Source organism: Cryptomeria japonica, chromosome 8 (assembly GCF_030272615.1).
Source record: "Cryptomeria japonica chromosome 8, Sugi_1.0, whole genome shotgun sequence".
In the NCBI taxonomy this organism is placed as follows: domain Eukaryota; kingdom Viridiplantae; phylum Streptophyta; class Pinopsida; order Cupressales; family Cupressaceae; genus Cryptomeria; species Cryptomeria japonica.
In genome coordinates, this window is record NC_081412.1 from 127,191,984 (window position 1) to 127,219,783 (window position 27,800).

At 34.0% G+C, this 27,800-nt stretch overlaps 1 protein-coding gene across 1 annotated transcript; it reads right to left on the minus strand.

The window, feature by feature from the left end:
- Window positions 1-2,901: 2,901 nt before the first annotated feature.
- On the minus strand, window positions 2,902-27,719 carry LOC131041572 (basic helix-loop-helix protein A). The gene is made up of 10 exons (XM_057974694.2): window positions 27,167-27,719; window positions 26,864-27,021; window positions 25,598-25,852; window positions 9,352-9,448; window positions 9,175-9,189; window positions 9,020-9,076; window positions 8,493-8,934; window positions 6,015-6,451; window positions 3,692-4,213; window positions 2,902-3,202 (listed from the first exon to the last, which is right to left on the minus strand). The coding sequence occupies exons 2-10, from the start codon at window positions 27,016-27,018 to the stop codon at window positions 3,119-3,121; spliced, it is 2,064 nt and encodes a 687-aa protein (XP_057830677.1). The 5' UTR covers window positions 27,019-27,021; window positions 27,167-27,719; the 3' UTR covers window positions 2,902-3,118.
- Between the last annotated feature and the right edge of the window lie 81 nt (window positions 27,720-27,800).

Here is a 27,800-nt window from a genome sequence, read left to right on the forward strand (position 1 = left end):
CTTGTATCTTCTCCTTATGCTCTCTGTCTGTCTATGCGCTATCCATTTGTCTATCATGTGTCCTCTTGATTGAGGGTATTGAATTCCCTTTTATACATGCCTCAAGGATAAATTTCAACCATCAAAGGCCGACAAAGAGGAATGACAAACCCCGAAGACAAGAAGTGCATAGGAGACCGAGCAGCCCACAAATAGGACCACCCTAGGAGGTGGGGACAAGGGCGCCACGCCACTGTCCTAGGAGGATAGGGGCGCCACACCCTTGTCCTAGGGGGGACAAGGGCGCCATGCCCCTGTCCTGCCCTATTTTGGGCCCCAGACAAGATATAGAGCATCCACAAGACATAAAGGAGGAAAGGAGAAGGGGTAGAAATGCAGAAGTAGGTCCCTATTAAGGAAGGAGATGTTGTCGCCAACTTGAGGACCCCAAATGTAGTTAAAATTGCAGGGGTCACAATTTATGACACTACAAGTACAACTGAAGGCCCCTTAATTAGTGATCTTGATTCCTTACTAGGAAATGAGGAAATCCAGTCTCTTGATTGTCGTACTAACATTGTTTTAAATGAAGGAAATCATATTGCAACAATGATATGTCTTTCAAAAAGGTATTCTAACAATGATCACCTATGAAGAAAACAAGGTGGAAGGAGAGGGAAAAGGTAAAATAGCAAAAGAGGTAAAGGAAGACATTTGTTTTGTTGAAGAAGAAGGTATGAATTTAGGTGTTTATTTTGATTTTGATAGACTATGTTGGTGGGAAGTTAAATTTGATACTTTGAATGTTATGAATGATAGAAGAGGAGTGGGGATGAAAGGGAATAATGTTATGAGGTTGTAGAAAGTGAAGAATGGGAAAATACCAGTGGACAAAGAAAAGAAGTGGGTCTAATACAAGCATAGGGTCTACAAATGTTTTTGTGGGTGTTTGATGCAGGAGCATCCATGGTTAATGGTAATCAACATCAACCAAAAAGATTTAGATTTTATATGCTTTGTTGAATTTTTGGCTTTAAGTGAATTTTTGGTATTTAATAAACCAAATATTTTTATAAAATATTTTGGCATTGGGTGAAATAGGCCTATGGTTATTTTTTCATGTATTTGTTGGTACTTAACATTCTCAAAGTTAAAAAAATGATAAGGTGGGAGTTAGGAACTTGTGGGCCCCACATACACCTCAAATAGAGCCAATTTTAATTCAAATTCAAATTCTTCGTAAATTAATTGTATGACAAAGAATCTACCTCAAATTTGGGTGTATCATATGACCATTTTTTAGTTACTAAGTTTGGGTGTCAAGTGGGAGTGCAAGTGGTCTTACACGAACAACTAAACTTAGCATGTTGTAAGAGGAAGTGTATGAACTCTTAATAGAGCTTCTAAATTGAAATTCAAATGAAAATTAGAGGGAATCAAATTTGGAGGTACCATTTCTAGGTCCCCAAATTAAGGGAAATGAAATGAAATTGAATTTGGGGTGGAGGAAAAATAAACTGTTGAGTTTCATTTGGTAATTTTCCGTTTTGAAGGTGGAGATGGGGGAGCTTGGAAGAAGGCTTGTAGAGGCCATATGCTGCTACAAATACACCATTTTTACAGGTCTATGATCATACCCAAATCAGATTGGGATATTGTATTGTGAAGCCAACAAGCTCACCTAGTTGTATTGCAAATTTGTTTGAAGTTTCAATAAGAAATTCTTGAATTTTATTGGCTTGGCTCTTTGTTATGTAAACATGTTGCAAATTTCAATAACAATTTCCCTAGTTTTGTTGCATTGATTTGATGTCCATATAATATTTGTTTGCTGATTTGAAATCAGATTTGCAGTAGTATTTGAAGTGGATTTTAGGTGGTTTTAAAGGGGTTTGCAGCCTCCTTACATCATAAACATGAATGTGTGCATGTGTAGGTGTAATAAATGTATGGATAAGGTAAACATGTTAGGATGACTTGTATATATAAATGAGATAATGAATAAGTGTGTAGGAATGTGTATAATAGATAAGTAGGTAGCACAAGAGAAGGGACCCAACTTTACACAAAATTATGCCATTTGTTGATATATAAGTATATTAAGACATCCTCCTCAATAATAAACATAAAAGTAAATGGAAAATGGTGTGAGTATCCAAATGTTAACTAAATAATCCCTTCAACCCCTCTTTTGGAGCTTATTCTTCATTAAAAAATTTCCCCCAAAAGCAAGCAAACACTTATGACTTTATTGGCCAAGGCTTCTTGGTCCACAAATATTGACTGAAGTCTCGATTATTTTCATTCATGCCATTAAAATTTTCATACCATGTATCCTTATTATTTCACATATCTATTAAGAGTATTAATAGTCATAATAATAAATAGATTATTTCAGTAAACTTTTTGAAATGTATTAAATTATGTAATGGCTTACTTATTAACATTTGATTATATATTTGTTAATCCATTTTCATTAACTAATAATTCTCCACAATCAAACTTATATAATTTACTATCTCATTTGCAAAACCTTTAACAAATGTTGTACTTTATAAACCATTCATTATAGAACTCCCTAACTAATTTGTTTTTATATAACCCATGTTCTCACAATATATAAAATTAGATACAATTAATTAAATTTCATGAAAGATTGTCCATCTGATTATACTCTAATTCAAATACATTTCAATAAAATTTCCCAATTGAACGAACTTAGCTTAATATTCTATTTACAAATTCTTTTAAAAAAAACAGTGCATTTGTCTTTCCTGATGTTTTCATCGTTAGCCCCATTGGGATTTTTTGTTTTGTTGTTCTAAACTTTAGAAATTGATGATTCAAGACAACCGTTCCATTTGCTGCTGATGTTCTGAACTTTACAAAATAGGCTAAATTCGCTCTTATTAACCATATATATAGCTATTTTAAGATCATTTTTATTTATGGTTGATTTCCAAGTTAGAAAAAGGAAAAAGTAAAATTAAGCAACCTGCATGACATACAACTTCATGAGCCAACACCCACCTCAGCCAGCGTATTTTATATCTCCTTCTAACACCATGATTCTTAACATACATTCTGTGTTTTACTATAACACAGGACCTGGATTTCAGTATATGTTACAAAGAAGGCTTCAACTTGGAATTGGAATGCATGACTGAATGGCAGTCTTTACTTCAATAATTGTGGGTCTGACTCCAATGGCTACTTCTTTAACCTGCAATAATACAAGTTCGACATCTCTTAATTTGCGATTAAATTTAAATGGAAAAAAAAAAAAAAAAATTATTGATATTAGATTTCCACAATCTATAGTGAATAATGTAATTGTTTTTGGATTAGATTGTGTATAGGTTTTTCATCAACGTTTCCATCAGCAGGATGATAATTGAGAGCCAAGGAGATTTGTCATCAACATACCGGATCACGCTCTGTGATCCATCATCAGGATGATAATTGAGATCACACTCCGTGATCCATCATCAGAATGATAATTGACAACTCAAAGAGATTAAAATCTCCTTGAGCTCTCAATAATCATCCTGATGATGAATCACTGACTGTGATCCCAAAAGTTGATAAAAAAATCTCTACACAATCTAATCAAGAAACAATTACATTATCTTAAAAATTGTACTGAAAAAGACCAACCATTTTTTAGATCACACTTGGGTTATGGGGATCACAGAGGGTTTGAGCTCAGTACCTTAGCTCTAACTTTTGCTACAAATATTCCATCAACCATAGATGACTGTACAGAGTAGGCTTCCAAATACAGAGAGCTGAGTGTCTGCAATAATTCAAGCAATAAACTGTCCCTCCAAGGGCACTGTAACTCAACCAGGGCTTCTCTCTCAATTATAGAAACCTGCACATCAGTTCCACACCCTTCCACAATCTTTAGGGGTTCAGATCCTTCAAGCACTCTGATTTTTCTCTTTTCAAATCTGGATGCTTTGGATCTATCAGTGTCACTGAAATTTCTGCAGCTGCTAACTAGCTCTGGGTCTATAACCTGATTATGATTTCCCACACTACTGGTTTGTCTGGTTAGTTTTTCCTGTGATTTGTTGGTTAACTGTTTACGAGCCAAATCTGGAGCAGGAATGGTGTTTTTTCCTTTGAGCTCTGCATCCATTTGTTTTGAACGAACTTCTAATTCTTGTATCCTCCTTTTCAGCTGCTTTACATATTCTATGGCATCCCCCAAAATAGAGGCCTTGTCCATCTGCATTTTTTAACATTGTATAGAAAAGTAAAAAATTTGAAAGTGCCAGAAACAGGACTTACAAATGTTTTTGATACCAAAACTTATTTAACAACTTAGACCCAGTTGGTGAGTTGTGTTTTCTACCTTAGTCCAAACAAAAATTATCGGTCAAAAGCATTCAAAGGTGTAACTCATCTGGTGTATACTCAGATGAGTTAGTAAGTCATTGACTATGAAAAGTGAAGTTTGGAGTTTGAATCACATTGAATTTTTTCAAATAACCTTGCAAATTCTCTGATTGACTCTTTGTTCATGAAGATTCCACCTTGCAGACTCTCTGATTGATTATGTGCTCTTTAAGATTAAGGAAAACTTCCCAATTCCTTTGGTAACAATTAATATGGAGAATGCTTAGCCCTATGTAAAGAACTGTAGATAAGAGAATCCAAAGAACTTTAGATCAGAGAGTCCAAAGAACTTCAAATGTCTTTCGCTATGCTTTTCGTTAGTGCAGATCCAAAAATTACCAAAAATTACTTTTCAAATCTTTTGATAAGTAATTACTTCAACCAAACAGACAAATTCTTTGATTTTCATGGTTAGCATAACACTTTTTATTAGAGCACATGTTGTGAGCTCAAGGAGTTGAAGGGTGTGAACAAGTAGGGTAAGGTAGAAGTTTGCAAAACTGTTCTGAGCAACACATCCACTATGAATTTGGATTCTATTTGGTCATGTTGTTGTAGGTGGTATTGGTAGAGATAATTCTGATGATGTTCAGTTTTTCTTTTTCATTTATAAAAAGTTTCGAATGAATAACTTCATGGAGGCTCTTGCCATCTTGTATGCTATAGGGAGAGGCTGCGCACTTGGCTGGCAAAGGATTATTTGTGAATCTAATTTACAACTGGTGGTCAATATGTTGAATGAGCAGCGATTGGATGATGCTCATTGGCATTTAGCCATGGTTATTAGACAAATTCTAAGCTTGAGTAGGTCTTTAGAATCAGTTACATTTGGGACTGGGGGCCTAACTCGATTAGCGAGAGATTCTTGTGGTAAAGCACGAGGTCACAAGGTCTAGTCTCCCCCCAGCCCATGTGGTATCGGAGGACCGGTCACGTTAAAAAGTTTACCAAGCGCACTGCAGTTTATAGTGGGGTGATATACCCGATTCCTGCAATCTAAAAAAAAAAAGTCTCTATTACATTTTCTCACATTCCTAGGGAGTGAAATAGAGTAGTGGATTGCTTGATCAAATGGGCATTTGAACGTATGCAGGGTTGGATTGTTGAGAAAAGAGGACATTTTCCTTTGGATTTATCTCATATATTTGGACATTTTCCTTTGGATTTATCTCATATATTTGAACAATTAGTTGACGAGAATAGAGATGTGTAATTGATTGCTCTTTATTAGACTGTTGAACTATCTTGCTTTATAGCTCTCTTTTATATTTAAAAAAAAATATTTCTTTCGAAAAAAAACAAGAAGAAATTACTTCAACCACACAGACAAATTCTCTAATTTTCATGGTTAACAAAACACTTGTGATGAGCCCAAGAAGTTGGAGAAAGGGAAGGATGGCAATAGTAGGATAAGGTAGAAGTTTTCCAAAACTGTTCTGAGCAACTCATTAAATTATATTGTCTAAACACTAGGATAATGTAGAAGTTTTCCAAAAACTGTTCTGAGCAACTCATTAAATTATACTGTCTAAACACTAGGATATATTGAACAGACCAATTAAATCCAAAGAACATTGAAAGTCGTCTTGAAAATATAATATCATCTAGGTTATTGAGTTTGCCAGCCATACCTTAGTGACAAATGGGACCAGAGTCCTGAGAATAATGAACTTTTCATTAAGTTTCTCCCTTCTTCTACGCTCTGCAAGTACATGATTTACAGTGAGTTCATCCTGACCATTCTTGCGAAGCCTGCTGCCACTGTTATCTCCTTCTCTGATTCCTCTTGGGGATCCTTCATTATCCTTGTCTTTGCTATGTAAGCTAGTCACTGTGAATAATATGTATTTGAGCATCCACTGTGGATTTGGATTGGACTTTTGCTGAAGCAGAAACCCAGCATTGGGTGTCCAGGTTGAGAATGCACATTGCTCAGGATTATAGTTATTGTGCAATGTTGATGACTCTGTCCATTGGCTCTGTGGCTGTTGCTTCTGTTGGAGTATAATTGACACTGTTCTAGAATAATGGGTGCTGTCTTCTTCATTTGCTTCCTCTTGCTGAAGCCCTGCATGCTAACAGCATCAGAATATAAAGGTCTGGAAAAATTTCAATGATAAAAGCATTTAACAATGTCAAGTTCACAATTTAATTTATATTTATTGTATAAAATTAAAAAAATCGAATCAAAGACGAAATATTCCTGACGTTACAATATTCTTCCCCTCTGTGCATGTCAAATGTTAATAGAATAAGTATTATGTTGAACTTATTTGTTAAATATACTAACATTCAACTTAAAATATTCTATAAATTTCTAAATAAGCTTCTGCTTGGACACTCAAACTTTTATAACGATTTGCTATCAACTTATTTATGGTATGTCTTACATTATCATAGTTTAATGACACTATTAATTAGAACAAAGATATTTTTAGAAAATGAGTCATATTTGAATCAAAGATGTATGGGTCATCAAGAGGGTCAGCACCTCAATTGTATAGCACCCAGCAAAGAATGGGAGGTCCTAGATTCAACTCCTACCCAGTCAATGAAAAGTCTAACATGGTATTAAAGGTCAAGTTAGAGCCAAGTCAAATTAGCATCCACAAGAGCCAAGTCAAATTAGCATCCACAAGAACCTACAATGTGAATCAAGGGGAAGTATTAGAAAATGGCCAAGCTTGGACCAAAGATGTACTGGTCATCAAGAGAGCCAATAATTTAGTGACAAGACACTATGAATCAAGGAGGAGGTATTTGAAAGTAAATCACATTTGGACCAAAGATAGACTGGTCACCAAGAGAGTTGATAGTTTAGCGATAGGACATTATGAATCAAGGAGGATGTATTAGAAAATGAGCCACACAATCAAGGGGAGTATTGGAAAAGGGCCACACTTGGACTAAAGATGGATTGGTCACCAAGAGAGCCGATAGTTTAGTGATAAGACACTATGAATCAAGCAGGAGGTATTGGAAAATGAGCCAATAAGAGAGACAATAATTTGATGATAAGACACTATGAATCAAGGGGGAGGTATTGAAAAGTGAGTCACACTTGGGCTAAAGATAGACCAGTCACCAAGAGAGCTGATAGTTTAGTGATAAGACACCATGATTCAAGGGGGAGGTATTGGAAAGTGAGCCACACTTGGGTCAAAGATAGACCGGTCACCAAGAGAGTCGATAGTTTAGTGATAAGACACTATGAATCAAGGAGGAAGTATTGAAAAGTGAACCACACTTGGACCAAAGATAGGCAGGTGACCAAGAGAGCTGATAATTTAGTGATTCATAGGACATTGTGAATAAGAGGGAGATATTAGAAAATTAGCCACACTTAGACCAAATATGGACCCATCACCAAGAGAGCCAATAGTTCAGTGATAGAAAACTGAACCACACTTGAACCAAAAATAGACCAATCACCAAAAAAACCATAACAATTCAATAACAAGACATCCCAATAACAATTAAAGATCCTAAAATCTACTCCTAAATAACTCATAAGAAAATTGACAGGGATATAAAATGGTATAATGAATTGTGAAAGTGCTGTGTTAGATTGGGATTGGCCCACAAACTTTGATCAATTAAATAAGCTACGAAACTAAGTCTACATGTAAATCTGTGCAACAACCTTGAAGAAAATCAGCTGCAAGTTCGATCAAGTTCGATGGATTTCGATAAACTGAGGAATACATTAATGGCGAGAAGTGATTTAATGATTAAATAAGCTAAGAAGCTAAGCCTACATGTAAATATGTGCAACAAACTTTGAAAACTGGGTGCAAGTTCCGATAGAATTGAATGGATAGAAAAACTCAGGTGTAAGTTCCAAGGGATTTGTATGGATTTCAGGGAGACATTAATAACAAGTAATTTAGATAGCTGAATCAATGGGCAGCTTTCTCATAATAATGTCCTTTCAATCATTTTGAACTCAACTGGTAGATGGAAGACTTTTTTAACATAAGCATTTAAAAGAGTTTTTAATATTTTATTGTCAACATTTGGGATCAAATTATATGATATTTTGTTGTCATATCTTGATCAAATATCACCAAAACAGGAAAAAATTAGAATTATCAATGCTCACAGTTTACCTGGTGACTGGAGGCCATGGCAGAGGTCTGACCAACCCTGAACTGAACCCTTGGGATGAATGGACTCATTTCCACAAATAAGCTGAGCTTCAGAGCCAATATCATTATCATTTGAACAATCCTCTGGTGACATATCCAACTCCATTATTTCACCCCCATGTTGCCCTAATTCTGTACCTGTTTTCTCACTCTGTATTCCAGATACCTGCATAGAAATATGAGGATTTTCATATGAGCTCTCCGGAAACTCCTTAGCTCTGGCATTCTGTTCTTCAAACACAATCCCTGCAGGAGGCTGAACGCTGAGCTGGTCATCAGAGTTGATTCGAGTTGGGTTCCCTGAAGTTTGAGGATTTGAAGTGGATTGCTCAGAACACACTGGTTTTGAATGATCTACAAGAAGGCTTTTTACATGCTGTACCAGTCCCAAATCTTCCCGGATCTGGATAAAAACATAATCTTTTTAAACTAACAGGAAATATGTATATGCTAAGTACAGGAGGAGAAGATTATACAAAACTTATTACCAGATCTGTTGAACCGATCTCCAGAACGCCATCCATGAGTGGAATGCATACAACAGTCTGGGAAGCCATGAAACAAGTTTCTACATAAGTTTGATCTATTGAAATCATGTAATGCAAAATCACGCTTGTTTTCTTGGAATTTCATCCGCCATTACCTGAATTCGGGCACTCTGAAATGACCCATTTTGAAGTGAAAAGATCCACAGCCAAAATTTACACAGAAACATACATTTCAAAGATCAGTCCTCAAAATGAGCATAATATAGTCTGTATAAGATCATGCCTGTATAATTTTTTTCTGGATTTTATATATAAATGCATGGAATTTATACCTTGGCAAGAATGGCTCGAGAAAAGAATTTACTATCTGCTTCGTGAGCTTCACAGAGCCAGACATGATGACGTTTAGCAAGTGCTCGCCCTGGTAATCTGAGTTACAAAACAGAATAAAATGCTGTGTCAAGCTCAAAGAGAAATGAAGCCACATTTGAAGTCTTTTTTTTTTTTAATGTGTCATATTGTTTTTTAAAGATTTTAAAATTAAAAAATTTAATAAAATTATGGACAATTAACAAATCTCGTGTATAAAATCATAAATACCTTGTTATGGTATGTTATTTTTTATCAATTTTTATAAAAATATTTTTATAACAATTTAAAATATAATAATTTATATATCAATTTTTAAGTCAACTTTTATTTTAGAGCAATTTTAATTATTATTTTAGTTCATAAAGTTTATAGTTTTATGATAGAGTAATCTAATTTAAAGATGTCTAGTTTAAAAATACTTTGTATTTTTTTTTTGACATTGATTATAAAGCAATGTGATATTTTTATTAAATTGTATAAGTTTAAATATTCTAATTTCTATCATTTCTTTTTAAAATAAAGCCAGCCATGGAATAAGTTTAACCGTACTTATAAAAACAGTCAAAAATATAGTATTAAATCAATTTTATAAATTTTAATGTTGAATGATCTCAATAAATATATTATGAAAATAGTTCTTATTTATTATGGTTCTCTAAGTTTAAGCTTATAAAATGTATTGAAATTAAGTAAAATCTTTAAAATATTTTACAACTTGCAACTTTGAAAAATATAATACTCCATACCATATTTTTTGATCCAAAATGTGTTGTACTTGAGTGGAGTCTAAAGCCATGACTAAACACCTAAAAATTAAATACAAGCCTAATCAACAATTATAATAAAATCATATCTTACAACCTTATAAAAAAATTAAAAAGAAAAACGGAAAACACAACAAAAATAAATTTATTAATAAAAAAGATTATTACAAATATTTTACTAATTCTAATTTAACTAAAATATTAATAAAAAACAAATTTATATTTATAAAACATTATTTTTCTAGTTCAATTTATTATTCAATTAATATTTAATAATTTTAAACTCATTTAAAATTTAATAATTTTTATTTTAATAAGACTTCAAGTGATTTGAGTATCAAAATTTATAAGAAAAAATCTTTCTCATGCATATATATATATATATATATGAGTGCTTTTTTTCATCTATGAGGGAGATATTTAGTTTGTCTTGACTGAGGCAAGGCCACAAATTAAGGATCTCGTCCCTAGCATAAACACAAAATCAACATGAACAATCCAAACCCACAAGTCCAATAGCTTAATAGGGGCACAAAGCCCACAAGCACACTAGACCAATGATAGTCTCAAGCACTAAGTCACTTGGCATGAACACCAACAACATCAACACTAAGGTTTAAATCCACAAGATCCAAATGGTTGCTTGTTGCCAAGACTGCTAGGGTTTCTTTTGCCAAAAAATTGTGTTTCATGGATAGGAATAGTGTTGTTGGTAGGGCAATGACTAGCAATGACAAATCATTCTCTCCAATCCATTTACTTCCCACTAAGAAAATTCCATAGATTTTCATCGAAGTGTATGTCCATGACTGAGAGGAGTTCCTCCAAGGCCATGTGCTTATATGTAGATTTGTAAAGGTCTGGTCAAAGCTGCAAGACTTGCATGCTTGGATATCTTCTAAATGGAAAGAGTGGCTAGAAGATGAGGTTAGTATTTTCCCCTGTGCAAGGGGTTTCTTCATTATGGAGTTTGAGTCCGAGAAAGATAAGGACAAGGTGTAAAAATTGGGTCCATGGGTGTTTCAAGGTGACTTCTATTAATTTCTATAACCTAGCAATAGATTAATTGTTCAACAAATATCATAGAAAATAAACTATCTGATTTGTAACAACTAATACACTAGGTTAATTAACAAAATGAATAGCGGAAGCAAATTCAAATGAAACCAAACACATGAACACAGATAACACGGATATGCCCAGGAAACCCCAATACAGGGAAAAACCTGCAAATGTTGAATCTTCTAGTCAACTTCTAGAGAAAACTTTCCTTTTGAATACAATCCTAGTTGCTACAGCAATTTACATATATAGCCTTCTTGATGAAAACATCAATTATGCAAGAGAAGTGAAACTTTCCTCATGCAACACAACCTAAAAGAAACATTCCTTACATGACTCGGGAAAGGAACTTTCCTTACACGACGCAAGAGAAAAGAAACTTGTCTCACACAACTCAGACTAACTCACACATAAAATTGCTCTTGGTGTTAACCTCACAACTCTAAGAAATATTCTATTTACAAAATAGAAAACATTCTCTTGTTGAACATTCAACACGAGATGCACTTAAGCAACTTCCACAACCACACCTTTCGAACTATAGAAACTCAACACTCCCTCTTAGTGAGGAAGGTGTTTTGCACAACACCTAGCTTATCCCCGAAGAATAGAAACTTTCTCTTTATCAAGGCCTTCGTTAGGATGTTTGCTACATGTTCATCTATAGGAATGTACTGTAACTTCACTATCCCCTTCTCCACATAATCTTTGATGAAGTGGTACTTGATCTCAATATGTTTTGACTTGTCATGAAACACTAGATTTACAAAGAGTTTGATACAACTCTGATTATCACAGTAAATGACCGTTGGATCTAGCTCTTGATCAAATAGCCTAGCTAGAAGTTTCTGAAGCCAGATAGCCTCACATGTAGCCATACTAGCTGCCATATACTCAACCTCTGCAGAACTCAGTGCAACCGACTTTTGTTTTCTACTATACCAAGAAACTGCTCCAAAGCCCAAACTGAAACAACACCCTAAAGTTCTCTTTCTATCAAATGTATTGCCTGCCCAATCTGCATCAGTGAACCCCTTGAGCTCCACTCCATCCTGCTGAATATACCTCAACCCAAAATCAACTATGCCTCAGAGATACCTCAAAACATGCTTTGCAGCTACCCAATGCACATGTTTAGGTTCCACCATAAATTGACTAAGTGAATTTACTGCAAAACAAATGTTTGGCCTTGTGTTGACCAAATATATAAGAGAGCCTATCAATTGTATGTACAAAGTTGGGTCCATTGCCTCTGATTTAGAAGCATCAACCTTCTTCCAGTTGGTCACAAGTGGCATGGACATGGGCTTACAGTTTTCCATCCTAAATCGCTTCAAGCTATCAATTGTATACTTCCCCTGTCCAAGGAAGATTTCCCCCTCTTTCTGCCACAACTCCAATCCCAGAAAGTAGTGCATCAAACCCAAGTCCTTTATCTCAAACTCTCCTACAAGATCCCGATTGCAATGTGCTATGAGCTCTTCTGACCTTGTAAGAAACAAGTCATCAACATATAACACCAATGTGAGAAGCTCACCCTTCACTTGAACATAGTACAGGTTTGAATCAACATCACTCTTGGTGAAGCCCACACTCTACAAGTAACCATCAATATGTGCATACCATGCCTTGGGAGCCTATTTGAGCCCATATAGTGCTCTCTTCAACCTACACACATGAGAACCCCTCCGATGCACCTCAAAACCCTCTGGTTGTTCTATGTAAATCTCTTCCTCAATTACTCCATTGAGGAAGGTCGTCTTCACATCCATCTGGTGAATCCTCCAACCCATCTGTGTTGCTACAAAAATGATAGCCCTTATGGAAGAGTACCTAGCTACCGGAGAAAAGGTCTCATCATAATCAATCCCTTCCTTCTGAGAAAACCCCTTAGCCACAAACATTTCTTTGAACATTTCCACACTACCATCTGTAGCATGCTTGATCTTATACAACCATATTGACCCTACCACTGACTTGTTTTCAAGTCATGGCACTACCTCCCACACATTGGTGTTCATGATAGAAGAATACTCCACCACCATGGCATCCCTCCAAACTTGATGCTTGGATGCCTCCTAAAAGCTAGAAGGCTCCATCTCAATTAGATCACTCATGAGTACCATGTAATCAGGAAAATGTTTGGGAGCCTTTCTATGTCTGATTGGATTCTGAGGATCACCAACATACTCTAGGGCCTCTCTTATTGTCTTCCCAACTACCCTGTTTCTCCTCCTCCCTGTGATAGGAGTCTGAGGCTGAGAAATCCTATGTTCTTCCTCTTGATCAACTTGCTCGGCCTTCTTTCTCTACTCTACAACTTGCATGACTGGAGTTTGAGGAGTTTGTGCAACCTCAACCTTGGGTGTCTGCTCCTCCTCCTGAACCTCCATCATGCTTCTAGACTCATGAAGAGCCCTTTCCTCCTCAAACTTCACATCTCTGCGAATAATTGTTTTCCTAGGGGTAGGAATGTAGACTATAAGCCTTAGAAGTTTCACTGTACCCAACTAGGATACCCTTCTTTGTAGTTGGTTCCAACTTGGTTCTTTTCTCCACAAGAATATGCCAATACACAATGCATCCAAAGATGCGAATGTGTGCCAAATCTAGTTTCTTCCCGGTGAATGCCTCTTCTGGAGTCAATTTTCCCAACACTTTGTGTGGGCTCCTATCCTGTAGATACACAATTGTATTGCAAGCTTCTAGCCATAACAACCAAGGTAGATCTTAATCATGAAGCATGGCCTTGGCTGCTCCAACTATAGCCCTATTTTTCCGTTCAGCAACCCCATTCTATTGAGGGTTGTACAGAACTATCAACTCTTTCTTGATACCTTCCTGAGCACAAAATTCTTTGAAGGCATTCGAGGTATACTCGCCTCCATTATCAGACCTCAGTATCTTGATCTTCCTCCTTGTCTAGTTCTCCATGAGATCCTTAAAATCTTTGAACCTACTAAAGACTTCATCTTTATTCTTCATAAAATATATCCACGTCTTCTTGGAGAAATCATCAATGAAGGTAACATAATGCTCACACCCCTTCAAGGATGTTGTTGACATGGGCCCACATACATCTGAGTGTATGAGATCCAAAATCTCTTTAGATCTAGTGTCATTTCTTGGAAAATTGGTCTTGGCATATTTCCCAAGAGCATAGCCCTTGCACACCTCATACTTTTCAACCTTCATCTGAGGAAGCCCCATCACTATTTCCTTGAGCACATTAAGTGCTCCATGGTGAAGATGAGCAATCCTCATGTGCCACAATTCTCCAATCCCTCTACAGCTACTCACCAATGCATGTGCAGGTTCAAACTGTAACCGAAACAAGCTTCCATGCTTGACTCCAATCACTTTTGCTACCTTGGAATTCTTAGGACGGATATAGACTCTGCCCTCTTCAAAGGTCACAATGTAACCCTTGTCCTCCAAAGTAGAAACAAAGGTTAAATTCTTTGCCATGCCAGGGACATACAACACGTCCCCCACCAATAGAGATTTGTCAAAATCCCTCTAAAACTTGAACTATGCCTACACCAGTTGCACTGTACTTGGCATTGTCTCCAAGCTCAATACAGAAATCCATCTTCTTCTCCTCCAATTTGGTGAAATATTCTTTGACTCCCGTCATGTGGAAAGAAGCCCCATTATCAATATACCATAAACTTTTGGCAATTGAACTTGAGAGACATGCAATGAGTGAAAAATCATTCTCAAACCATGTTGCAAACTCGTTCACCTCTACAATTGTCACAACTTGATTCTTCTGCTTGCCCTTGTTTTTCTTATTTGGGCATTGACTAGCATAGTCACCCATCTGATGGCAACAAAAATACTTTATCTTATTGAGATTTTTCTTCTTCCCATCCTTGGAAGAAGACCCTTCAGTTTGCCCTTTATTGAATTTTTGCTTTCCCTTGCTTGCAAGAGCAAGATTTGCTTCATCTTCAACCTTCTTGGTTTGACCTCCCTGATGAGAATTTTCACGGATCTCTTCCTGGACAAAATCGTCCCAAAGCCTTGCCCAATTGGGTGGGCAATCTTTGCCAACAATGCATTTGACAAACACTTCCCACTATTTTGAGAAACCATTCAGGGCTATCCACACCAACTCATCATTTGCAATCAACTCTCCAACAACAACCAACTCATCCTTGTGTCAATCTGGACAAGTAAGAGGTCACACTCTCACCCTTGGACATCTTGGTGTTATGCAATTTGTCCTTGAGCATCATCTTACGACTCTGATAGTCGCTTTAATAAAGTTTTATGACCGTATCCCACATTTCCTTGGTAGTATCTTTCCCAAATAGATGAGGAACTAAATGATCTTTTACCCCATCAAGGATAATCCTTTGAGCCCTGGCCTCCTTGATTTCATGCAAATCTAGGGCAATAGGATCATTTATTGGTAGAGTCACTTCTGTACTAGCATAGGTCCACAACCTATTCTTCTTGAGAACGAATGTAATAATAACCTTTCATTGTAAGAAGTTAGATGCACCTTCAAGCATGTCCTCATATTGAACATTGGTTACCATTGTGAAATAAAACCCTCGAAGGAATTGAAAACTGAAATCTAAAGAAATCTGTGATACAAAAACCTGGCTTCGTATTTAGAGTTTAGTGTTGCGATACCATGTTAATTTATATAACCCAACAACAGATTAATTGTTCGACAAATATCATAGAAAATAAACTATCTAATTTGTAACAACTAATACACTGGGTTAATTAACAAAATGAATAGCGAAAGAAAATTCAAATGAAACCAAACACATGAACACAGATAACACCAATATACCCAGGAATTCCCAATACAGGAAAAAACCTGCAAATGTTGAATCTTCTATTCAACTTCTAGAGAAAATTTTCCTTTCGAATACAATCCTAGTTGCTACAGCAATTTACATATATAGGGCCTTCTTGATGAAAACATCAATTATGCAAGAGAAGTGAAACTTTCCTCATGCAACACAACCTAAGAGAAGCATTCCTTACATGACTTGGGAAAGGAACTTTCCTTACATAATGCAAATTGGGACTTTCCTTACATGATGCAAGAGAAAAGAAACTTGTCTCACACAACTCAAACTAACTCACACATAAAATTGCTCTTGGTGTTAACCTCACAACTCTAGGAAATATTCTATTTACAAAATAGAAAACATTCTCTTGTTGAACATTCAACACAAGCTACACTTAAGCAACTTCCTCAACCACATCTTTCGAACTATAGAAGCTTTACATCTTCTTGTGCATGAAAGCTTGGTATCCCCCATTTGATCCTCGCATAAAGATTTTCTCTTTTGTGTATCTTTGGGTCTGATTATCATACCTTCTGATTCAATTCTAGGAGCTAGAGTGCTTGTGAACCATTAGCAATAGTTTGGGTAAAAAATTATGTGCCTCGGAGGAGACAATCAATTATGCAAATACCACCCATGCTTGGATTTGTGTGGAGATGGATCTCTCCATAGGCCTCCTAGTGAAGATCTCATTGAAAGTTGGCAAGAGACTTTGGAGACAACAAGTAGACTATGACAAGGTTGCCTTTAGGTGTAGAAGGTGTTATTCTACAAAGCGCTTCACTTCTAAATGCCCAAAATTTAACAGCTCTGCTTTTGGAAACTTGTCTTCTCACCCCACACCCACATGGTGGATTGGTGTAGAAGACCATCATCACGTGATCTCTTCCCAAGTGATCAAGTGGACTTTTGTGTCCCCTTTGTTGGATTCCTCCAATACCACTCCTTCAAGATCTCGTCAATGTTCAGACTTTGAGGTTTTGCCTCAAGTTTTCAACAATTTTGCTCCTTCAGACATCATTGTCGCCTCCCTAGGGTATGTGGGCCTCAAGAATCCCAATTCTCCTACTGCCCTCTCCAATGTTCTAGAACAACTAAATCAGGGTGTGTTGGTTGAGGTTAATACAGGCTCTGTGATGGCACAAGAAGATATGCACTAGAATCTTGTGGACTCCTCCAATTTAGCTCGATTTTAAGAGGAAAAAATCTCCAACAAGCAAACATCTTATGGTGCTCTAATCTTCTATGAAAAAAGGGGAAAAAGGGAAGGAGAGATTTCATCTTGGTTTAGTGATAGTCTAGTTCACATTTAATAAAGTTTGTGTTTATCGGAATAGGGAATTTGTCAATGTCTTTGTGTTCTCTATTGCACCTATTATTGCAAGGGCATGCTTTTTATCTTCTTTTTTTTATCCTTTTATATTATGGGAGCTGCCCCCTAGGTAGTACTTACCAAAAAAAATATAATTTGTTTTATTTTTTGATGAAATGTATATTATCATTAATTGTAAAATCATTTAAAAACGCATTATATCATAAATAAGTGTATGAAAATGGAAGTTAACAATGTAATAAAAACAAGATTATTATTTTTTTAAGAAAATTTCTAAATAACTAAATTTTAATAGTGAAAATTAAAAGGGTAAAATTTTGAGAGCCCACATAGTGGTCAAGTAAAAATACAAAGTTGTGTCACATTTTTTTATTAATTTATCAACACAAGTGGCATCCGTTCTAGCCAAGATAGATATACACCACAACTTTTTCAACTAATATGCATATGTAGCACCACTTTAAGACCAATTTACTAAAAATAAAATATTTTTTAAAAAATTATGTAAACAATATTTTTTTAATACAAAAATACCCTTTTTTAGATTTATAAGTAGTTTTTAAAAATAGAAATTGTTAATAGTTTATTTATTATTTATATTTTATTTTTAACTTTTACTAAAAATGGTTAATTAGCATAAAAATATAGGTTGATTACCTTGTAAAAATTAATAAAATTTATTTTAAAAAATATGATGTATTAGATAAAAGATTATATCTCAAGATGATAGATTCTTTTCTATTTATTTTTAAAAAAAAATTAACATAAAATTTACTATAAAAAAGTGACATCCCATTTAATTTAATTTTTTAGTGTTTTATCAATTTTATAAAAAAATAAATATATTAAAATATTTGTTAATTTCCACACTAAAAATGTAAACATTTTATTAATTTACATCATTTCAAAATTCAAACATATATGCCAATTTTTTAGTGATTCAAGTTAATAAGTAGTCCAATATTGGTCTTCCTTTATAAAAGCGTGACACAACTTTGTATTTTTACTCAATCATGTTTTTGTTTCAGAAATATAACATAGTATTGAGTATGCTCCTTCTACTCACCCATTTTGAGTCTCATTAATAATTTTGCAAATTCCTTTAATGAAAATCTAGTTAACATCATTTATTAGTTCAAGTTTTTATATTTTTGAATAAATATATTATTTTCACTATTTCTAATTTATTATACCTTAAAAGGGGAATACTAAGTATACTCATGCCTAACTTTGAGAAAAATATCAAAAACTAAAACATTTTCAATATATATCTAATGAAGTAAAAAATGTGAAATATACCTTATTTTCAAATTTAGATATGCAAAGAAAAAGTTGTCTACAAAAAGCAACAAGTTTATTTTTGTAAAAGCTAAAAACGTGACTAAAATTAATTAGGGTTCAAGACCTTAATATGTTCATATTTAACAAATACATGGTTAGAAAGTAAAGACTGAGCTTCAAGTCATAGTTGTATCTTTTATAATTTTATCCTAAAATATGCAAACCTAATGGAAAGCATGCTTGACATTTGTTTATTTTTATAATTTTTATGTAAATACACCATTGGATACCAAATTAAATGTTTAACCCTTAGATGTTATAAATTTCAACGAGTTTCAATCTTAAGGAAAGCATTTGATTGCCCAAAATTGAAATGTGTAAGCCTTATAAAAAAAAATGAGACATATAGTAAGCATTATAACATGCATGCAATATATTTTCTAGAATGTGGATTCTTGAAAAATTATGAATGTCTTGTCACTTTTTGGCCCCCCATCTTTCTACACACAACATTTTTAAGTTGAACACAAAACTGCTTAAAAATTAAGATTGTAATAATGTAATCTTCACCTTGAGGGAGAATAGTGAGAAAATGTTGAAAGGCCTAACTCATATTGAGAAATGGAACAAAAATGTGAATAGTTGGAAAATGCTCTTTAAAATTATAAGGAAGAATTGGCTCCAAATGGTAGAAGATATGACAACAAGCTTAATGACGATCTTTACTCTATTAAGAACCTTCTTTAGAATGAACATAATGATGAGGCCCTACTTTATACATTTTTTAATATCAAACACAATCTAAGGTGTCTCCAAACTAGAAAAACTCAAAGTTTGAAGATTGAGGCTAAGATGAATTAGCTCAAAGTTGGAGATAGGGAAAAAAAAATCAATTTGAACTCAAAATGAAGTATATCAAAGAATAAATTGGATCAGTTTGGGCCGATAATACTCAAATTAATGATTTGAACAAGTATCAAAGAGATAATTTTAAACTTATATCAAAATCTCTTCATAGCAGATAATAATAATGATGAATGTAAAAATGCCCAATAATTTTGTAGGAAAATTAAAAAATAGATTAGTATGTCACATCATGGGCAATGATATTAATAAAGAATAGATCTTTACATCCATCATCATTCAAGTTTGGAAATAGTCCAAATATTGATGGTCTTCCTACTAAATTTTATAAGAAAAACAATGATTGGATCACCAATAATTTGTTGTTGGTCTATGATGAAGCAATCAAAGAAGGGACCTTGGGTAATAATATTAATAGAAGTATAATCAACTTCTTGTAAAAGGCTCAAAGGATGGAGATAAAACTCAAATCAAAATTTGGAGACCAATTACTTTCCTTAATGTCTCTTACAAAATTGTGCTACACACTTAATGATGTCCTCCCTAATTTCATAAACTCTAGTCAAATTGGTTTTGTTAAAGGAAAATATATTTTAGAAAAATTTATTACTAGTTGGGAGGCTCTGAATTGCAAAAAAATTATTGACTAATTAGAATCTCAATATTCTTCTCCTTGATTTTGAGAAATCTCTATAACAAGGTTGAATGGTATTTTATTAGTATTACTCTAGAAGCTTTTGGTTTTCCTACCAAATTGTTTGAAATGACTAATATTTTGTTTAAATATGTTGTGGCTCAAGTGGATGTAAATGACACTTTAATTGAACCCTTCACTCTTCAAAGATCTATCAAGTAGAGGTGTCTTCCTGCTCCAGCTTCATTTGTGATTACTTCTAATGCATTGTACTTCTAACTCAAAATAAATACAATGATGAAAAGATCAAAGGGTTAATTCTCCCAAGCAATGATGACTTGTTGAATATCCAATTTTTTGATTTCATGGCTATTTTATTTTGAGATGAAAGAAAGAATTTTGATAATATGATGAATATGTGGGATATGTATTGTAAATCTTGTGATGTGAAAGTCTCAAAGAGTAAATCATCATTACTTAGTTGGAAGCATACCCCTTCAAGTTGGTTTGGTAAACATGGGTTCATGTGGGGAGAACTTAATAAGAAAGTAAGGTATCTTGGTATTCCTTTTGTTATCAATCCATCTCTCAAATAAATGTGGGATTGAATTCATGATAAAATTGACAATATCTTTCTAAATGGAATAATCAATATTTATCAATGCCCGACAAGTTCCAAATTTGTCAGAAAATTAGATATCCGCATTTTTTTCTTAGATTTTTGCTTTCTAATTCAAAATAGAATCCTACAAGATATCTCCATTTCTTCCCATCATGTGAATTATTAAGTTGGGTTGGCCTTGGATAGAGTATAATCGATTTTTCTCTTGCATCCCTTTTTTATTCAAGGAGATAGGAACATTTTTTTATATTAGATGAGAAGATTGTGTCTTCAACTACTATGTTTCATATTTTATATAAAGCTTTTGAACTGATCATCTTAACTAAGTATTCCCCTGTTAGATCACATTTGATACTACTTAAAATATAATTGAAAGAAATATAGCAAAATAAATAAATAAATAAAAATTGAAAGAATCCTCAGTATTTTTATGGGATAAAGTCACACTTACGAAAGACATTTCATAGGTTGTCCTGGGTATTATGCTTCATTCCTTAAGATGTTAGAGGCATGTAATTGATTAATTCGTCAAAGATTGAAGTATTTTTTCATAATCTCAAGTAGATCTTAGGTCTCGAAAGGGCAATGATCCATGGAAAATTATTGGTAACTACATCACCCAAATATTACCCTTTGAAGGAAATAGTTGCAAAGGTCTAAGGCTATAAAATTTTCTTTTCTCCTATATTCATATTCATATTAGTGAGACATTTCTCATCAAAATTATTTGTAAATCTTGAAAAACAAGCTTAATTAATTTTATCTTGGTTGGATTAAGTAGTTATTTAGGAATATAATATTTCTTAATAAGCAACATGTTGGTGGTTTCTATTATTTTTAGTTAATGACATAACCTTGAATTAAACCCCATACTAAATCTTTAAAGTTACTTTAAAATGGAATGTCATAACTTGAGATATTTCATATTTGATCCTTCACTAATTCTAAAATAAAAATTAGAAATTCATCCTATTAGTAAGCTATCTATTAACAAGATCTAATTTCAAAGTGAATCATCACAAATTCATCCTTTATTTATACCTATGAAAGACTGTTAAAATATTCTTCAAATATAAATCTTATCTATTCTATTATTGGGTTGTTTAAGTTTTGTATTAGAAAGTTTTAAATTCATATCAAATTGAATAACAAAAGATCAAAATTTAAAAAGAAAAAAGAAAAAAGTCTATTGTCCTATAGATTATCTTGATCTTATGGGCAAATTAAAGATCTTCTATTCCATTATATTCTAAGATACCTCTTGAGAAAATATATTATATTTTTATTTTAATAATTCTTTATGATTTTGCACTAGAGCAAAAAATACTTAGCATGCATTCACTCCCTCTTTGATTTTTTTCATCTAAAGCCATTGAATTGGTTATGATTTTTTTATTGTAGATTTTATGCTTGCTTTGAGAAAAGGTGAAAATAATTTATAAATGATGTCATAGGTTGCTTATTATTAAAATTCTTTGTAATCTTCATAATAATGTAAATCAAGGTTATTTAGTAGACTAAAAATAGTTAATTTTGTGGTACTTTAAAAAAGTTGTGATTTTCAATGTTTTAAAATTTTAATTCTAATTGAAGAAGTTTTATATGGAATTTGATAATTTATCTAAGATTTACTATGTGTTTGTTTGGGTAAATACCACTTACACTACCAATCAAGTATCTCTAAGAAAGGTACTCCTCCTTACTCATCAAGTGTCTCCATAAAAGATACTCCTCTTTACCCGTATGGGAAATAATATAGATCTTATATTTTCTCAAAATAGAGGTATCTAATTGTTGACATAACTGTTGTGCATTAATTGTTTATGACAATTACTTTACGTGTTACTTGTAACATTATTCTATTGTTTGTTGTATATATCCCTCTCTGTGTTGATCAATAAGTAATAAGTTGTGTACCCGCCTTCACCAACTCCATATAAAGTCCACTCCTCTTTAGCATTTTAGGTCTAGTAGGGACAAATTTCTTCACTTTACCATAGTCAAATTAGTGTACACCAAGCATATAGGAGTATGTAGCAATAATACTCTGATGAAGACTCAAAGTGGCTCTTTATAATGCGTTATTTAATTCTTCTTATGTACAAGTCCATCTATGATAAAAACCTCTTTGTTCTCACCCTTAGCTCCAACTCTCACATCTATTACACTAATACTCAACTCCAATCACCTCTATTGAAGGAACTTTTCAATTTTATACCTACACACAGTGGTAATTGATCCTCCCCACAAATATAAGAATTGGAAGATATCTTTCATAGTACTTGTATATACTTGAAGTTCCTAGAAACTTGAGGCTTTAAATTGCATCCCAAAGTTTTACAAATTCTTGTCAGATCTATGTACACCTCAAAATACCAATTGAACAATTTTAACCATTTTCTTAAATATCAAATAGACTTATATTACTTATGAAAAAGTAATTATAGCCTATTTATATAAAACATGGATGTAATAGAGTCATGTCCCAAGGCCATGCAAACCAAGTACATGCCTAAGATTTAAAGTATCAAGTCAACAAACAGCCCGAAAAAAGGAAATACTTGTGATTATATCATTTGACCGCAAAATGAAATAATCAATCAAGATGTTTTACAGCCATAAAAAAATCAAGCAACTAAAGATATATATAAATATGATGTCAAGGGGAGGGTCCTAAACATCAAGGTTTCCCAACCTCTATCTAGCAAACATTTACTATCATCATCCAACTCCCAAAAACCATACTAATACACTTGCTTAGAGGATAGGTATCAAGAACATCTTGTGAAGGTTAACTCATTAGAGAGAAGCAAGGAAATTCATCCTTTCCACTAAGAGAGGCCCACCTAGGTCACTTAGAAGATATAAAAGAATGGTATTGGCCTACCTATGCAAAGGTGACTAACTAATGCGATGCCTTCTTAATAAAGGAGAGGACAATTGACATCGACTATAAGAGTAGCACTAATGGGTATCCTATTAGTCATGTCTTTGACCTTTATAAGGAGACCTAGTGCAAGGTGGAAAAGACAAAGGGACCCAAGGCAACTTGGGCATTACCCAAGTGATCAAGTAGAGTCTTGAGGCGAGCCACCTCCAAAGACAATTTATTGGCCTACATCTAGACCTGCATGAATGCATTTGATATTACTAAAGATTTGATGTAAGTAGAGAAATGTGTATTAAAAAAATTATGAGACAAAAATAGCAATATTTCTATCTTTATATATGGTAAATAGAGTCTCTATTATGAAAGCATACCAAAAGTAAGAAAATTTTGTTGGAAAGCTAGCTCTTTCCCCTAGTAAAACATAGTACCAAGTGCAATGTTCATGTTTGACATAACCAACAAAAAGATTGCATACATTTGTCACTTGTCAACTAAAGAATAACTCTTCAATATGTATAGCCTCCAACAAGTAGATTGGATAGGTTGGTAATTTGCATTGCTCTATACAATTCCACAAGGTTTTACAAATGCAATCTAGCTTGCTTCAACCTATGTCCCCCTACATTACTCAATCTTCCAGACACTCACAATCAAAACTCACAACACACTTCAAACTATAATATAGTAGGTAGTCCATTATATAGACTAATTAAAACTTATCAAAATGAAATAAACTCTTTTTAAGTGATGTAAGATTATTCAACCTCTAGGATGCTCTACATCATGACCTCCAATATTGAATCTTTTGAAATGTTTAATTGATAACCTTATTCTTTAAAGCATACAAAAATGATAGAACATTCATCTTTAAATTAGCCATGATTTACCTCTCTTTTTTAAGCTAAGCTACAAATAAAACTACGTTTCCTTTATTTTATAAAAAACAAATTCTGATTTATTTACTTTATGAAGAGATGAATTCTGTTTTAATAAAAAGAAAATGCAAGTGGAAACAGAATCTGAGAGTTCATACATTCGCTTCCTCCTTTTTTAAAAGTCTACTAGTACATCATCATATTATTTTGAAATATTAAAATATTCAACAATCAAAACATGTATCAAATATGAAATTGCTATTGATTGTTTGACCATTAAATCAATGAAATAGCCTTCCTACCTCCCATTAAAAACCCTACAATTGAATTTTAAGAGTGGGAGAACACTAAAGTTGACATTTTATGAGGTCTGAATCATGTGCAAGACAAAATTTAACCAGGTGGTCTCATTCTCTGTGTGAATCCATCCCATCAAGCTTTACTGATAACGTCTGATAGAAATTTGCTTAAAAAAATCAAATGTACGTGCAAGACTCTCTCTCCATTTGAGCATTTGAGAGCATGAAGGTGATCTAGACCTTAGACTAATTGTATAGCATGGTGGGCCCAAGCCTGTCAATAGATCTGTGATTGACATTAAAGAATGTACAGACGAAAATAACAGGAATGCAATCAGCTGCTTTTCCTGTCAATACATTTAAAACACCCAGAAGTACTGTGACTCAGAAAGAGTATAAAAAGGGCAACAGACCTCGGGCTACTCACACAACTATTTTTAGTGTTTCAGTTTGTTTTAGATCTTTGACCATATCAATTCTACATTTTACATACCCAGCTTATATATCACCTACTATTGGACTGGACATTATTCTGATAGCTAGCAATTCACCCACTAAAGTTTATACCAGATGAGTAAACAATATGTTGGTTCTTCTGTTCAACTGCTAATGGATTTTGCAAAGAAAAAGAGTTTGTGGGTGTGGTAGTTGAATAGTTTGCACAACCATAGTATTTAGAAATGATTTCATGCAAAAATTTACGCTGAAAATTGCAGAGAATGTAAAAAGTTGAAGATAGGACAAAAGTGTAAAGATTTAGAGCAGTACCCGACTCCCGGTGTAAAGGTGAATGACATGCACATTAAATAAAACCATTCGGACTCTGTAAGATCTTCAGGAGATAATGCAGCACATGGCCTACGGGCTGGTGGGTTGCTTTCTCCTGCAGAGAGAGATTCGAAGAGCTCTCTTAATTGTAAGCTCCTTTGGGCACACAGTTCTTCATTGCTCAGTTCCATGGGTTGTACTGTCTTTCTTGTCTTTATGGCTCCATTGTAAAATCCATCCGCCCATTCAAGCAATCTGAGAAAACAAAAAACAAGTTTCTTATGATCTTGAGTAGAACAGATACTGGTAGTGATGCAGTGAATACATGTGATGTGATTGTTTCCTCATGAAACATGTTTATGCAATGTGTGAAGAAAAACAGTGTGAAAATTCTTTAGTGTTTTGTGAGCAAGTAAAAAGATATGAATTCTTTCTCTGGTTATCTGATGGGTCATAAGTGTGAGCAACTAAAAAGATTTGAGTTCTTTCTCTGGTTATGTGATGGGTCATATAGTGTGAGCAAGTAATAAGATTTGAATTCTTTCTCTGGTTATGTGATGGGTCATAGAGTGGGAGCAAGTAATAAGATATGAATTCTTTTTCTGGTTATCGGATGCATCATAGAGTGTGATTGGTAAAGAAAATGAAGAAAATAAGTTTGTGTAATCTAATCCAGAAGTGAACAAGATTACATATTATAATGGACTTCAGAGAAATCTAATTTTTCAAATAAGAAGTGGGCATTGCAACAATCAGTAAACATGACATTCTTGAAGACATTAAATATTCAGAGTCTATGTTATTGAATTTCAAAGTTTCAGGATTCAATTGTATGGACATTTTTCTATCAACATTTTAGATCACATTATTCTGATGATAAATCATAGAATATGATAGAAATCATCAATGAAACAGTACTCACGCAGTCAAATCTAAGAACTTTGAAATTCAAAGTAACAGCTTTACAAGAATCCCAAACAGAAGAAATCCATTTCTTCTGAACTTTAGGAGCCAATTTAGACCTCAAAATTGCTAAAGGAACCACCGAAAGGTGGTCCTGACAAATAACATTATAGCCTAAATGAAATACATTTCCTCTAAAATGCCAACCATGTTGTGATATTAAGCACAATTATGTATGTAATTGACATATTCTTCATCAAAAAAAAAAGTTAACAAAAAGCTTCATAATTTCTAAGAAAAGAAACATATGCTTTCTTTCAGAACAATTTGGCCTTTGATAAAGTATCCCATTAATAGCATTACCCTGGTTGGGAAGAGAATTGCCAGAAAACAGAATATGTCCACTGAATGCTTTGTACAGCAGCTTGTATCTGCTGTCTCAGCCTGGCCCTTAAACCTGCTTCTGTAGAATCTACTGCAACAACAGCCAGGGCATTCTGTTTTCCAGGTGGAGCCATAGCCTGCAGCCAAAATTGCAACCTCAATTATCACAAAAAATCCATCTTGATCACAACCAAGGAGATCCACAGAATACCCTAATCAGTCGACCAAATAAATCAAACAAAACTTACAAAATCAAGTCTTAAAGCTCATAAAAAAACTCACCTTGAATGGCCTAAGGCATCTGCTGCTCTAAACAGAGCACTCTACCATAAATATTACAAAACCTTCGCAAGCTGTTATATCAGATATGATTACAGATCAATTCTACAAGAATGAATGAAAGATTTTAATGACTTCTACGAGACTAAACAGCCTATATGACCGAAACCCTTCTGTAGAATCACACTCCAATACTTAGACAAAACTATCCTCATTCTTCTCCCAATCCAAATCCCATGAATGGCCTCCATGAAACTCTTCAATATCAGCAGGCATGTTGAGTTCTTCACACGTGCTAACCAGTACAAAAAGTAATGATAAAAGTAAAACCCATCAGACCAATTAATTCCACAGTTTCTACTCTTCAGAATTCCAGCCAAATTTGATAAAAGTAATCCAGCTTCTCTTCCCAGTCCAAATTAAATGATTACAGCTAATATCAAGCCTTTATACGAACCAGTTGCAGAAACCCAAAAAAGTAATTGAAGACCCTAATGAAATCTAAGTCTAATAAGCTGAAAACTCACGTAAATCTCGAGGGATCCTATTGCAGGGGTGATGTTAGAGGAATGTTATTATCTTGGACTAGAAAATGCTTGCGTGGCAGCCACGTGGAAGCAAATGATGCAGTTATATT

Excerpts from the sequence above, each read along its gene's own strand:
- LOC131041572 (XM_057974694.2), bottom strand. The coding sequence starts at position 27,018 with ATGGCTCCACCTGGAAAACAGAATGCCCTGGCTGTTGTTGCAGTAGAT. Across the intron at positions 9,449-25,597 it reads ACCTTTACACCGGGAGTCGG|ATTACCAGGGCGAGCACTTG; the intron begins GTACTGCTCTAA and ends TTTGTAACTCAG. Across the intron at positions 4,214-6,014 it reads TGGTCCCATTTGTCACTAAG|ATGGACAAGGCCTCTATTTT; the intron begins GTATGGCTGGCA and ends TAAAAAATGCAG.